Source organism: Coregonus lavaretus (genome assembly GCF_964263955.1).
Source record: "Coregonus lavaretus genome assembly, chromosome: 26".
Classification (NCBI taxonomy): Eukaryota; Metazoa; Chordata; class Actinopteri; order Salmoniformes; family Salmonidae; genus Coregonus; species Coregonus lavaretus.
In genome coordinates this window covers 30,509,057-30,523,601 of record NC_140013.1, presented here as the reverse complement: position 1 = coordinate 30,523,601, position 14,545 = coordinate 30,509,057, and the positions used below count along the sequence as shown (strand labels likewise).

Here is a 14,545-nt window from a genome sequence, read left to right as displayed (position 1 = left end):
AGAGCTCACCCAGAGAGAAAGAGAGAGAGAGAGAGTGAGAGAGAGAGAGTGAGAGAGAGAGAGAGAGAGAGAGAGAGAGAGAGAGAGAGAGAGAGAGAAGAGAGCGAGAGAAAAGGTGTGTGTGTGTGTGTGTTTAATGTGTGACGGGCAGGGGGAGATAGACAGCCACTATAACCAACTAACGAAAGTCTGAACAGCCAATCTAGATGACCTTGGCAGTGTATGTGGGGAAAACTACGGCTATAAAGTGAGAGAGGCAAAGAGAGCTAGACAGAATCTTTTGAAAATTAGAACACAACGCCGGGGAGAAATCCCAGACCAATAATACTGGCAATTAAGAAATAAAAAAGAAAGAGGGAAGCAGATGAACCATGGGGTTAAATTACTCAAATTGAGCCATTGCTGCAGTGAGCTCAGCACCAGGTGACCCTCTGTTTTAGTGTGTTGAAAAGACAAATTAAAATAAATAAAAACAAGAGCATATATTACATTAAAAATCCCGGGAACCTCGGGCCCCCATGGTGAGGTCCGCTCATTTTTCTCTCAGAGCGCCGCTCAGTGACACTCCTATTAATAAAGGAATATTAAATCAGTTTTTCCACTGCAGCTGGACTCTTTTGGTTGGTGCGGATGTGCATTGAAAGGGAGGTCTATTAATGCGCTGGATCTGAAGCCTCGTGAGGGTAAGGGTTATTAAAACCATCTCAAGAAAGGAGACAGTCTAAATGAGAATGAAGGAGGATTTAGCCACACATTGTAATACGTGTCAAAATGAAATCTCTGTCTAAACACACTTCCATGATCACTATAGATTATTGGATTGCAAAAGATGTTGTAAGCTGTAACTGTGTTGCTCTCTAACAAGTGTCGTATGATAAAAAAAGCCACAATACTATCTATGGATATCCCTGTTTGGGGGTAGAAAAAGCATACACTGACACACACACACACATCAGATCAAATATTTCCTTCTCCCTCTAACATGAGCGGATTAAATAATGAAATGACAAAGTTACAGTAGCCTCTTTGTGAGTGAGAAATAAACAACTTCTCAGAGTGACACTGCTGCTTAGTATCAAGCAAGGTTTCTGACTGGCTGCACTGTTCTTATCAGAGTGACCCAGTCCTAACAAGACTGTTATAACCAATTACCCACTCTATCTCTGTTTATACAGCAGGTTAGATTCCTCATAATTGGTAGACTTTGCTGAATTGCACATCCCCCTGGCCGTTCCCATGTTGAACAGGATTTATTGTATTTAAACCACACTGTCAGCCCCACTAATAACTACACATGACTTACGCTCATTGGATGACAGTTGTGTGGTTAGAACCCTATTGGTGATTTATAAAGAAAGGTCAGAGTAACCTGCTCTCACTGTATTACAATGTTCAGCACTTTCTGCTCCAGTCTAGATTTATCAAAGGAAATCGGGCTTTAAGGGACCAACAAAAGAAGAGGAAGGTGTGCGTTTCTAAAGACCATATCATTCAGACTGTCTGTGCATGAGCTATGATAACAGTAACCCGTTCAATGCATTCTGCAACTCTTTGTTCCTTCTTTCCTCATCAAATAGACTTCATTCCAGCAACAAAACATTATCTCGAAAGATGTCAAGCCAACAGGAATAATTTGCCACAGAACTTTTGCTCAACTTATTCATGAACACTTGTCATACTTTTGTAACTAGTCAAATACAAGCCTTGGGAGCTCAATTTATGGTCACTCGTTCTGTACGACAAATTCCTTATCAAGTTCTCTCTCTCTTACTTAAATGAGCAGTCTAAATACATATAAATGATGGTTCACCTTATATGAAAACGTAATGCACTGTACCAACAAACCAGATGAACTGTGGGTAAGCAAGGGATGGAGATCAATATTTGAAGGTGTGATAAACAAAAATCGGTACTAACAACAATACTACTGTAATGTATGCTGAACAGAAAATGGGTAACACTTATCATGTATGCCTATGTAGGCACTACAGTACATTAGGTCACCATCACTGTGTAAAATGAGAACGCGGTATCTGTCTTTCAGTCAACAGACAGCCATCCGTCCTTCCCTCAGCGCCACATGGAGTGCGTAAGCAGACAGAGACATGTACACATACATATCAAACTAAACATATCCTGAAGTCACTTCCAAAAGCAGTGTTATGAGAGGCATGCAGGGTATAGCAGGCAAACCGCCAGGGGTGCTACGCTACAGAACATCACCTTGTTCCTCTCTCTGTCTCTATAAACACCTTTATTTTCTCTCTCTTCATCACACTCTCTCTCTTCATCTCCTCCTCACTCACACTCTCACACACACACACACACACACAAGCCTCCTGATGAATTCCTAACTAGAGTTCATTAATCTGAATGGCATCATTGAAGGAGACGTTAGCGGGGTACACACCTGGGCTCTTAAAGGGGTCCGGGCTGTGCTGCAGATGGTGCTGGAGGGGGGAGTTGCAGGCGGAGGTGGCATGATGCTCACTGTGCTGCAGCATCTGAGCAGCCTGAGGCCCCAAGGAGCCATAGTCGGCAAAGGAGCAGGGGGGTCCCCGCAGGTCACTGGGCCCGGCCCCGGAATAGAACCCATAATCTGGGAACCCTGAGAGATAGGGGTATAGTATAGGGAGGGGAGGGAGGGAGGAAGGGGCGGGATGGGACGCATGTCCATCATCGTGGAAACACTTTACACAGTACTATAGTAACGTTATTTTTGTTATTTTATTGCTATGTTGTTGTTTTTCTGCATGGCATTGTGGTGTGGTAAAGAGGAAGGCAAACTACAGTAAACATCCATGACTGGTTTTCTTCCTGCTTCCCCCCACCGCCCCACTGCCAGTGTGTGTGTGTAATGTGGTATGAGAGACTGGGTACAGGGGCACTACACTACACACACACCAGCCCTGCTCCCTAACACTAGTTTAGCTGAAGACTTCCACAGTGCAACTCAATGTGGCCTCAGGCTAAAAATTATGGTCAAAGAAAATCTTTAGTAGAATTTACAACAGGTCAGTTCATGTGATCTTCAATTGCTCGCTTCTAAACACACACACATAATAACTGTGTTCAAGGGTGAAAAATAACCAAAATGAGATTCTCCTAAAGTAAGCGGGAGAATGATTAAGAAAAATAAATTATTCATGTTTGGGCTTCTGCTCATAAATCAATATTATTAGAACAGCAATTCCTCATTCATTTTAGATTTGACACAGGCAAGATTTCACAATGTACTGGACTACTGATGTGGAGGAGAGGAGAAACAGACACAAGGCATTTGTTAACTATCAAGCTCCCCACAGCTCCATACCATAGACACTCAGTGCCCTCACAGAGAGCTGCATTATCTGTGTAAATGGACTGTACTTATCAGTTTTTATATTCATTTTTATTTCTATTAGTTTTTCTATTTTTATTTGAAATTTAGTTTAGTTTCAGTTAGTTTTCAGACCTGATTTGCTAGTTTTTCTTTAGTTAGAGTTGTTGAATAAAAATATTTATATTTCGTTTTTATATTATTTTGTTTCAGTTTCAGTTTTATAGTGTTTGTGTGTTTTTTGGGATGCCACTTCTTGCAACTGGGGGGGCAGTCATACGTCCGGGTCCTGCCCCCTAATCTTTTGAATGGGCTTGACAATATTATCATCAAATTCGTGAAAATGCAGTCATTTAAGATGTATATGAGATCATATTCATGTTTGTGGATGAATGTACTTCTGCCAGGTGCGTTTTATGAAGTTAGTGCACTGAAGACCCATCTACGTTTTTGCCCATTGAAAAACATTCAAAAAGTCTACAAAAGTTCAACTACAAGGCTACTTCCTGGAAAATCAGGGGTGCGTTTAGCAGCCTATGTAGAACAAACATGCCTCTGACATGTAGAATAAGGAATCCCATCAGCTCTATTCATGGCATTTCTATCAGTTTGTGGGCATCGTTTGTCACCGTTATAGTGCAATTAATGTATTGTTTAGTGTTGTGTTGTGTAGTGGCTTTGCTGGCATGCCCCACCAAGATGTACATGCTAAGATCGCCACTGCAAATACTAAATAGCTTTTTATGATTAATTTTCGTATTAGTTTCAGTTTACTATAATAACCTTGGTGCTTATACACATCACTCCTGGGGCAGAACAGTGTGTTGACATGGACCACAGGTCTCCTGACTCATAATATGTTACAAGTGCTGTTAAAACCTAGCTTTGCCACTGACATTACTGTACTTAGCCTACGATACTTATCTAGCCTTTGCTTTTCAAATCCACCTGTACTCATTCACTCTACTGACTGGCTGAAATAACTAAACATACTTTCACTTCATGTATGCAGTGAATGTTTGTGGAATTGAGTAATCAATAGAATATGTCCTGAGACAACAGATGCAACATATACTTTAGAAGACAGATTTCTAAACACTCAAGGAGATGGAAGACAGAAAGAGAGAGGGGTTCAGGATGCGCCGGCCCTCTCTACTCCTCCACATCTCTCCAGAAGAGGGGGATGCCCACTCAAGCAAGGCGTTTTTAATCATTTAAGGAAGGGAACAAAACATACACACACACTTAGGTTTTAATAAAGGTTTTCTGTGTGCGCTAATAGATGGGTGTCCTTGAGGTTCAAAGTGATTTCTGAGCTCCCCTCTAATTAGACGTCCCGTTCTGTTTCCTCTCATCTCCTTAATTAGATCTTTAACAACAAACAAATGAAGACCTTTACAGAGCAACGCCACCACCACCCACATTAGTTCACACTGAGGAGGCGGCCTCCGGCTGGTCCCTTCCCTTTGTCAGTCTGTCCCTCTCACAGGCCACCCGCCATGATGCCAGCCTGCAGAAGCATCCCACTAAATACAGACTAGCGAGAACAACTTGGCAGGAACGACAGGGAGATAAATACAACATTAACACTCTTGCACACGCACATGTGCACACACACTTACAACAAACACACATGGAAAATGAGCCCTTGGCTGCCGGCGTCCCTGGTGCCATGAACGTCTTATCTAACAAAGCACGGCAAAATGACTTGTATTATTCAGGGCGATCACGGCTAATGATAGCACTATCTATGTAAAATGTGGAATAAAATGCTGTTAAAAAGCTCCCATTTACAGACCACAGAGACCGCTGGATCGGCCATCTGGAAAAATGGAGGCGCTTGATTAATGCGCTAAGCTAATTCTCCTTTCTGTGCATGCAAATTATTCACTTTGAGCGCATGGAAGTGAAAAACGGAGCGGAATTAAACAGCAGCATTGGAGTGATCAAGGTTAGGACAATAATGGCAGGGCTCTGATGTTCCTATAGCAACTCATGTCCTCTGTCTATCTGTCCATCTGTCTGTTCATTCTGATGGAGAATAGCAGAGAAAGATTTATTTGTTATTTATTATTTTATTATTTATTTGGTATTTGTTGCCATCTATGCCTCCTTATTACTGTTTTAAAATAAATAAAGCATTTCTAATTACAGTATCTCATAAAATGAGAGAAAAAAACTATTACAACAGTTGTGTCAACTCCCAACCACCGCCCTAACATGAACAGTGTTCAGCAGCCTGTCTCTAGCATGGCCAGACAGATGTGTTGGAGCTGTGGAATATCTGCAGGGCCCCTGGCCCCTAGAGAGAGTCTGTCCCTGGCTGCAGCCATAGCACGTCCCCAGCAGCACAGCTGACACCCGGCGTGGCTGGGCTGACTGGAGCTCTGGAGGAGTGTCGTGTCAACACTACTACCATTAGCGAGACCCCGTCTGGGAACGCCACTACAGAGCCACTGGGAGGATGACATGACAGAGGCTAAACACAGGCTCTAGTTCTCTAGTCCTCTCTGCCATTACACGTAATGCTCCAAAACACGTATCAAAGGGTACAAACATGAAATAAACCAACAAATGAATAAATAAAATAGCCCCTTTTATGAGATGTTAGGAAACATAGAGGTGATTTGTTGCTGCAGGGAATTGTAGTGTGGTGCTTTCCCTTTAGTGGATGTTAATGAGAGGCCAGGAAAACTCTTGAACAATACCGATGGCCAACAACTATTGTACACTATAGTTACATCATCACATTCAGTAACATAGGGCCACTATACTCGCCCAAACACCCCCCTGTGGTGTGACAGCCATGATACAGTTTCCCATTTCAGTCCCATCTATTAAAAACAATAATTACAAAATAATATATGAATAACAAATGACCAAGAGTAGGTGGCCTTTCTCTCCAACATCTCCCCAACACACACACCTTCTTAATTGGGGGGGCAATTACTCACCTCCACAACAAATGTGTGTGGCTCTGGGTTGCTGTGGTAACGGGATGGGGGACTATATAGGCTCAGCGGAGTGGATCGTTGAGGGAGCGTTACCATTTCTGATTATAATCGCCCTCCTCCTCTTTTATTTTCCTCAGCATGCCGTGTGTATGGAGGATGGATGAAGCCCATTCTAACCACTTCCATCATGGTCGTCACAATTACTGTCAAAATCACTGTCATCATCCTCTTCACAAGTCTGTTTACCAGTCTGTTTATCTTTTTAAACAGAGTTCTACACGAGCACCTCCAGTCGAGATTTTGATTTCATGCTTTCAAAACTTTTGAGTTGCTGATAATGTCACGGAGAATGCTAGCATGTGCTTCCGCTTTGTGTCATGATGAATGAAAAGCCCCTTCGTTAACATGTCTGGGTCTACTGCCAAACCTGTCGTCTTAACGTTGTGCCTAATCGAGGGAGAAACGCTTAACACCTGTCCTGTCAGCAACATTATTCACACTATTTGTGTGTTGATGTGAGCGAGAAAAAACAAAACAGTTGCCATTTAAAAAGCTCTTCCATAGAAAGATCGTGGAAGAGTTGACAAGTGGCCTGGAGGACTGGTGCCAATGTTGGAAATAACATTTCACACAATCACCTGCCTCAGGCCACACTGTCAGAGGCACTGGATCCATTTGAGAGGGCCCCAGAGTGTTCTCCAACAAAACCCTGTCTCGTTCAGTTACGCACACTGACCTTGCAAGTACACACCTGCACACACACTCATACATGTACACACCCATTCAGGCAGGCACAAGTGTGCACGCATGTATAGGCCCAGAGCAGTGCAGACCTCTTCAAAAGTGAATAATACACTTGTCAAATGTGTTTCAAAATTAGCTTTGAATTTCAGAGCATCTGCAATTAGCTCCATTTCCACCTATGTCATTTGAAAAGATGACGCTCTCTTTCTGTTCTGCCTGGAGTGGGTTTCTGTCCCCGTCTCAAACACCATTTTCTAACTGAATAGGTGACTAATTAACAAAGGACAAATTCTTTTCAGCCTGTGATGGCAGTTCATAAATAATCGCTAGATAATGGCGCCTCATTTTGTGCTCAGATAGGCTGGCATAATGATAGTTAATAGATTATATATCCTGGATGTTCATAGGCAGAGGGGTACTGCAATCCATCCACAGAAACAACGCTGCAGCCCTTATATCTTCACTCAACACGCTTTCACATTCACAGACCACACACACACACTTTCGAGCATTACACTGTCAGGCAAACAAACACCATGAGAATAGAAGTGGACAGGCGCTCACAAACAAGTGGTGCTGTACTGCTGGTAGAGGACTGCTGGTAGAGGACTGCTGGTAGAGGACTGCCGGTAGAGGGCTGCCGGTAGAGGACTGCCGGTAGAGGGCTGCCGGTAGAGGACTGCCGGTAGAAGACTGTTGGTAGAGGACTACTGGTAAAGAACTGTTGGTAAAGAACTGTTGGTAGAAGACTGCTGGTAGAGGACTGCTGGTAGAAGACTGCTGGTAGAAGACTGCTGGTAGAGGACTGTTGGTAAAGGACTGCTGGTAGAAGACTGCTGGTAGAGGACTGTTGGTAAAGGACTGCTGGTAGAAGACTGCTGGTAGAGGACTGTTGGTAAAGGACTGCTGGTAGAGGAGCCGGGTAGAATTGAGCAGACACATATATCTATCTTCATCATGAGGGGAGACAGGCGTCGGAGAGCTACGTGGTTCATTTTCACACCCTCTGGGCTCTGGGTAGGGGAGTTGGAGTGACCTAGTTTGAGTGAACAGTCTGTTTTCCTTTTGAGTGTTTCTGACATAGCTGTCCATCAGGGGCTGGGAGGGGGGGGGGGGGGGTTATAGAGATGGGGGAAACTTTCTGTGATCCAGGGTCCAGCCTCGACTCATATTGGAGCGAGAAGGAAGAATGGACAGGAGATTTCAGATTATTGTTACTGATTGAGGGATGGAGATCACCTGAATGGAATGATCACCTGCAGCTATAGAGGAAGGGGAAGGGAAGGAGGTACTGTAAGACGGTTAAAGAGACGCTAGTGTCTCGTTCCATTCTCCTCCAACTCAACCTCACTTTCCTGACACGTCCCCTCAACAAATGACAAGGAAATAGAAAATCATTCAGGCTGCATTTAGAAATGAGGTCAGTCACTGGTTGGACCAGTGTGTCAGCTGCCTGGGACATATGAATAGAAATCATGTCCTGCCAAGTCAGGCCCAGAGTGCCACACTGATTCAGCTCTGAGCTGCTGCAAATCACGTCAATGTCGTAATCACACAGGAGTCTGCCTAGAGGAAATGACCAAACCTTCTGTATATAATAATGGGGGGGGGGGGGGGGGGGTCAATTTAGCCCTAAACGCTCCAGATCCCTCCTAGATACCAGCTTTTGAGCTTGTCATCAAGAACGACTAACGACCAACGACTCACAACTACAATGCAGATACGGTAAGAAAATCCTGGATACCATGTCAGCTTGTAGCAGTACATACAAGAACACAGAAAACAACAGTAGCTAGTAACTATGACTACGTCCATCACTACCATGACCACTACAGGTGGTATACACTGAAGCCATAATACAGGGATCAGGCACAACAGGAGGAACAGACATATGTGACAGAACAGTTGTATCTTTAAAAACACTCTACATCTAATAACAAACAAAAACTACATCTGATGAAGACAGGATGGAAGGGAGAGAGAGAGAGAGAGAGAGAGAGAGAGAGAGAGAGAGAGAGAGAGAGAGAGAGAGAGAGAGAGAGAGAGAAAGAAAGAAAGAAAGAAAGAAAGAAAGAAAGAAAGAAAGAAAGAAAGAAAGAAAGAAAGAGTGAGCAGAAAGAAAGAAAGAAAGAGTGAGCAGACAGAACAAACGAATGAGCAAGGAGGAAGAAGAGATGAGAGAAGCTAGAGAACAATAAAAGTTTAGGAAGGAGAGAGGGAAGGATGGTGGGAGAAGAGGAGATGGTCAGGAGGATTGTGAGGGGGTAGTAGGGTGTGAACAAACCTTCTGGCAGGCAGGCAGGCAGAGTGCACCCAGAGGAGTGTGTGAGGTGAGCAGAGGAGTGTCCCAGTCAGGACCATAGGCTCTCTGTAAGGCCCAACCAAGTCAGAAACAACTGGTCACATTTACCACCAATCACAAACTCCCATCTGTCTGTATGTCCCTTTACTGGTGTACCTCTAAGCACAAAGGGTTTTGAACTGTTTTTTTCTTCACGGAGTGTGTGTGCATGTATGCCTGAATGTGTTTCTTTCACTAGAGCTGTATTCGAATACTCATACTAACCTCACTAACCGTACTATTTGGGACGTAAATTGATAATGTTTTCACAACGTTTTCAGATTTGAAGAAAATGGCGGAAAATATGCAGCCGAAGTCCGACGAGAGCGGATACAAATTCATTGCTTGAACTAATTATGACAAATGTTAAGAAAATGCTGATCAATGTAATAAAGTAATGACTTTTCAAAAAAGTTACGTTACACGTTATGTTTCTGACAATTTGTTAGCTACGCTATCCTTATGAACCGCATAGCATTACTGCAGTAATGTTGGCTACTAATACATCGAACTTGCCGGGCAGCATATTAACTATAATCTAACTAACTACCCAACGTTTATTGACTTGATTATTCACGTCATTCTTAGCTAAGTTGTATAGTCGTTGTGCGTTCTCAATGGACATTGTTAACTCTGGCTATCTACTCCGATTTCAGAGCACTCTCGTCTGAGTGTGCCAGAGCGCAGAATAACTGATTAATTTAGGAACCCGTTGAATATATGGCTGGCGTCAGTAAAGGTCGGCAAAAAAAAGCCTCATTAAATTGTTGCCAGCAGCACAGTTACAGTCACCAACGCTCTGGATAATATGAAAACTGCCTAACCAGCTCTGCTAGGGCGAGTAAAATGGTCAGAGTGAGGTGTTCTCTAATTTGTGTCTGAAAGTAGCTAGCCAACGTTAGCCAGCTAGCTTGGGTGCTTGACTGCCGTTGTGAGGTCAGAAGGCTCGGATCAACCCTACTCCTCGGCCAGAGCGTCCAGTGACGCGATCCGAGAACGAAACGCTCTGAATTTACGAACGGACAATCTGACAACTCTCTGGATTTACAAACGCCCAGAGTGCACTCTGGCACTCCAGATTGAATTTACGAACACACCCAAAATCGTTAAATGTCTAGCTAGTCATTTGTTATGCTAACAAGCTAGCAAGAGGTTGCATAGCAACAGCATCAACTTCCGGTAGGAGAAGCGCTAGTATGCTCAACTGGAAGGATACCATTTGTTTACAGTATAGTAAAATGAACTAATAGTATATAGTTTGTAGTATATACTCATTAAGTATGTAGTATACAGTATGTTAGTATGGGTATTCTAACACAGCTTAGGTCTCTCACAGACATTTCCACTGTCTACCAACAGCATCTTTGGTTTGAGTTTGAGCTACAATGCTGGTCTTCTGCATTGGACCACTTTGAAGTAGGATGTGTTCTATAAGAACAGGGTGATCATCTATAAACTCATTTGTCACATGCGCTGAATACAACAGGTGTAGACCTTACAGTGAAATGCTTACTTACAAGCCCTTAACCAACAATGCAGTTTTAAGAAAGAATACCAAAAAAAATCACAAAAGATACAATATAAAATAATACAAAATAAAAGTAACAAATCATTAAAGAGCAGCAGTAAAAATAACAATAGCGAGGCTATATACAGGGGGTACCGGTACCGAGTCAATGTGCGGGGGCACCGGTTAGTCGAGGTAATTGAGGTAATATGTACATGTAGGTAGAGTTATTAAAGTGACTATGCGTAGATAATAAACAGAGAGTAGCAGCTGCGTAAAGGGGGGGGGGGGGGGGGGGGGTCTGGGTAGCCATTTGATTATATGTTCAGGAGTCTTATTGCTTGGGGGTAGAAGCCGTTTAGAAGCCTCTTGGACCTAGACTTGGCACTCCGGTACCTCTTACCGTGTGGTAGCAGAGAGAACAGTCTATGACTAGGGTGGCTGGAGTCTTTGACAATTTTTAGGGCCTTCCTCTGACACCGCCTGGTATAGAGGTCCTGGATGGCAGGAAGCTTGGCCCCAGTGATGTACTGGGCCGTACGCACTACCCTCTGTAGTGCCTTGCGGTCGGAGGCCGAGCAGTTGCCATACCAGGCAGTGATGCAACCAGTCAGGATGCTCTCGATGGTGCAGCTGTAGAACCTTTTGAGAATCTGAGGACCCATGCCAAATCTTTTCAGTCTCCTTAGGGGGAATAGGTTTTGTCGTGCCCTCTGCATGACTGTCTTGGTGTGCTTGGACCATGTTAGTTTGTTGGTGATGTGGACACCAAGGAACTTGAAGCTCTCAACCTGCTCCACTACAGCCCCGTCGATGAGAATGGGGGTGTGCTCGGTCCTCTTCTTTTTCCTGTAGTCCACAATCATCTCCTTTGTCTTGATCACGTTGAGGGAGAGGTTGTTGTCCTGGCACCACACAGCCAGGTCTCTGACCTCCTCCCTTTAGGCTGTCTCGTCATCGTTGGTGATCAGGCCTACCACTGTTGTGTCATCGGCAAATGTAATGATGGTGTTGGAGTCGCTATGGTTCTCTGTGTGGGTTTTGTGATGGCTTATGTTCGAGATAAGGTCAAGTTATCTTTTGAGTAAATAAATAATCTATCATAACAACAGCCTAACATGATCCCAGACAGGGTCCTTTGTAGGTTACTGGTGCTCTGTGAACAGAACCAGTTGCATGGAACAGATGTGCTTCGAGGACCTACATCTGCAAACATCTGCTGAATCACTACAAAACATTCCAACACATAACTGTCTTGTTCTTGATGGTGAGTGAGTTACAGTAACTGTGAGATGACAACACAGAACCTGAGCCAATGGCAGGAGGGCTCAGCCATTAGTATGCAATTATTACTGTGAGTGCCATCCTTTAGCAGTTAGCCAGTTAGCTGGCTAAGCTACCCAGCTATATATGAAAATTCCATCTGCTAGATCTATGCAGAGGGGAGTGTGTAAACTCATGTCTCTTGGTAGTGAGTACTAGATGAAGTTGCAGGGAAAGGTCAAGTCTAAATGTCAGCCCTGTGGGCCCTGTTGGTCCCTTAGCCTTCCCCTCTTGTTCTCCCTGAGTATGATAGAGTGACATAATCATCCAGGAGACAGTCAGTGGAAGAGCTGGAGCAACATACTGTACTGTAACTAGGCTCTCTGCCTAGCCTTGCTCAGCCCAGCTGTATTACCTAGGCCAGCCCTGCACTAACTTGCATGGAGTATAGTAGGATAAACCCAGTCTAGTCTAACCATAGCCTTTATACTTGCCCCTGTCCTCATCCCCCAGACCCACCTAGGTCATAAGGCATCAAAGTGAGGTCTCTGCTTTGATTTCTCATATCAGGTGTGTGCATGTGTATGTGTGCATGTGCGTGTGTGGTGTGGTGAATGTGTGTGTGGTGTGTATGTTAGGCTGAACCGCTGACCCTAACTGTCAGGGGCCAGACATTCTGACAGCCAATTATGGTGCCCAATCATTTTCCCTCGCAGCCAAAATGCCATATGTCAATTCCAGCCCCACCGCTTGTTTTTCTCCAGTGTTTATTTAGCTATATATTGCTGTGTCTGTGGACAAAATCAGTGTGATTGATTAAGCTATCGTACTAGCCAATCAACGGCCAGGGAATAGAAAAAGTAAACGTGGGAACCAATTTAAGCAGGACTCAGGAATATATATATATGCCATTTAGCAGACACTTTTATCCAAAGCAACTTACAGTCACGTGTGCATACATTTTATGTATGGGTGTCCCGGGAATTGAACCCACTACCCTGGCGTTACAAGCACCAAGCTCTACCAACTGAGCTACCCATGGCGCTACAAAGAATCTGGACACTCATGATGCTGGCTTGGTGCCAACTTGAGATTCGTGTGGAACTAAGACTTTTGAGTAAACTCATCGATATCAATAGGAAATTTGCACAAAAGTTTAAATTGCACATGCTGATTTCAAGTTAGGAGCCTTCTCTGAAAGAGGTGTATGAGTGATATGACCAACACATGAGAAATCAAATCCTCCTCCCTGGATTTGCAGTCACATATTGTGCTGTAGCGGTACATTACAGTAGGTAGCATTTCTAACTCTATCAAACACAGAGCTGGCAGGTACAGTAGCTCTGTTACAAGACAACTAAAGACTGCTACCCTGGTCCTACCCTATCCTAACCCTCTGTCTATTCTAGCCAGTGCAGAGGCAAGTGAGGCGAGAACGGGGAGTTTAGTATCCTCCTTCTTTCCTCTCTTGTCTATTAAGCGTGTGTGTGTGTGTGTGTATATGTGTGTGTGTGTGTATACAGCAAGTGTGAGAGGAGTTATCGGCGGCCAGTGAGAGCAGAGCATGAGCGTAGCAGTAGCCACACAGAATACCGACAGAGCGTTTACCTGCCCCTGCGTTCTGCTGGTATGCCATGTAGCCACCTCTTCCACGGGCCCCCCTACCTGAGCCACGCACTGCCGCCACTGCCGCTGCTGCCACCGGTCCATATGCCGCCGCTGGAAGCCTGGGGGACATAGGGAGACAAGGCATCAGTGTGTGTGGGTGAGAGAGTGTGTGTGGGAGAGAGAGTGTGTGTGGAGGGGTCGGATTGTGTGAAAGAGATTGAGTGTGTGTGTGACTGTGTGTGTATGGGGGGGTAGGTTGTGTGTGAAAGAGTGAATGTTTTTATCTGTGTGTATGGGGAGGGGGTTGGCTCGTGTGAGAGAGAGTGACTGTGACTGTCTTAGTGTGTGTATCTCTCTATATGCCCAGTAACTGGGATTAGTTTTGGATTAGCGAGTGACATCGTTTTCTAACATGAGGAAAAGACGCGTGAGGGAATCTTCTAACTGGCAAGCTGGTGACAGGAAATAAAGTGTTAACTTCGAAACATAACCAACATCATGCACCATGAAGACCGATATGGAAATTTGGAACACGCTTGCATACTTTGTAGTCCACTTAAGTCACTTATCTCGCTGGCTCCGTGCGCTGTGTGCAGAAGAAGGGAGGAGGAGGGAAAGAGAAAGCCGTAAAGTCGGGAGAGCGAATCAGCCGCAGTTGTTGGCCGGCGAGGTTTATGCCTGGAACTCAACCAATCAGGGGATAATTTGGTCTCCAAGCAGCGTGAACGGCTGTTGCAGCCCCGGCGGACCGCTGGGCCTGGGGAACGAGGGAGGAACAGGGGGATGGAGGGATAATTTGTGGAAGAGAG

The 14,545-nt window shown here is 44.4% G+C and overlaps 1 protein-coding gene across 1 annotated transcript in view; it reads right to left on the bottom strand.

The window, feature by feature from the left end:
* The window catches only part of LOC311102116 (RNA-binding protein Musashi homolog 2-like), a 252,440-nt gene that overhangs the window by 7,345 nt on the left and 230,550 nt on the right, over positions 1-14,545 (bottom strand). The window contains exons 11-12 of the mRNA XM_084143348.1: positions 13,737-13,855; positions 2,411-2,608 (exon numbers count right to left, since the gene is read on the bottom strand). Coding sequence (XP_083999474.1) covers positions 2,411-2,608; positions 13,737-13,855 — 317 coding nt within the window. The remainder of the gene's footprint in view (positions 1-2,410; positions 2,609-13,736; positions 13,856-14,545) is intronic.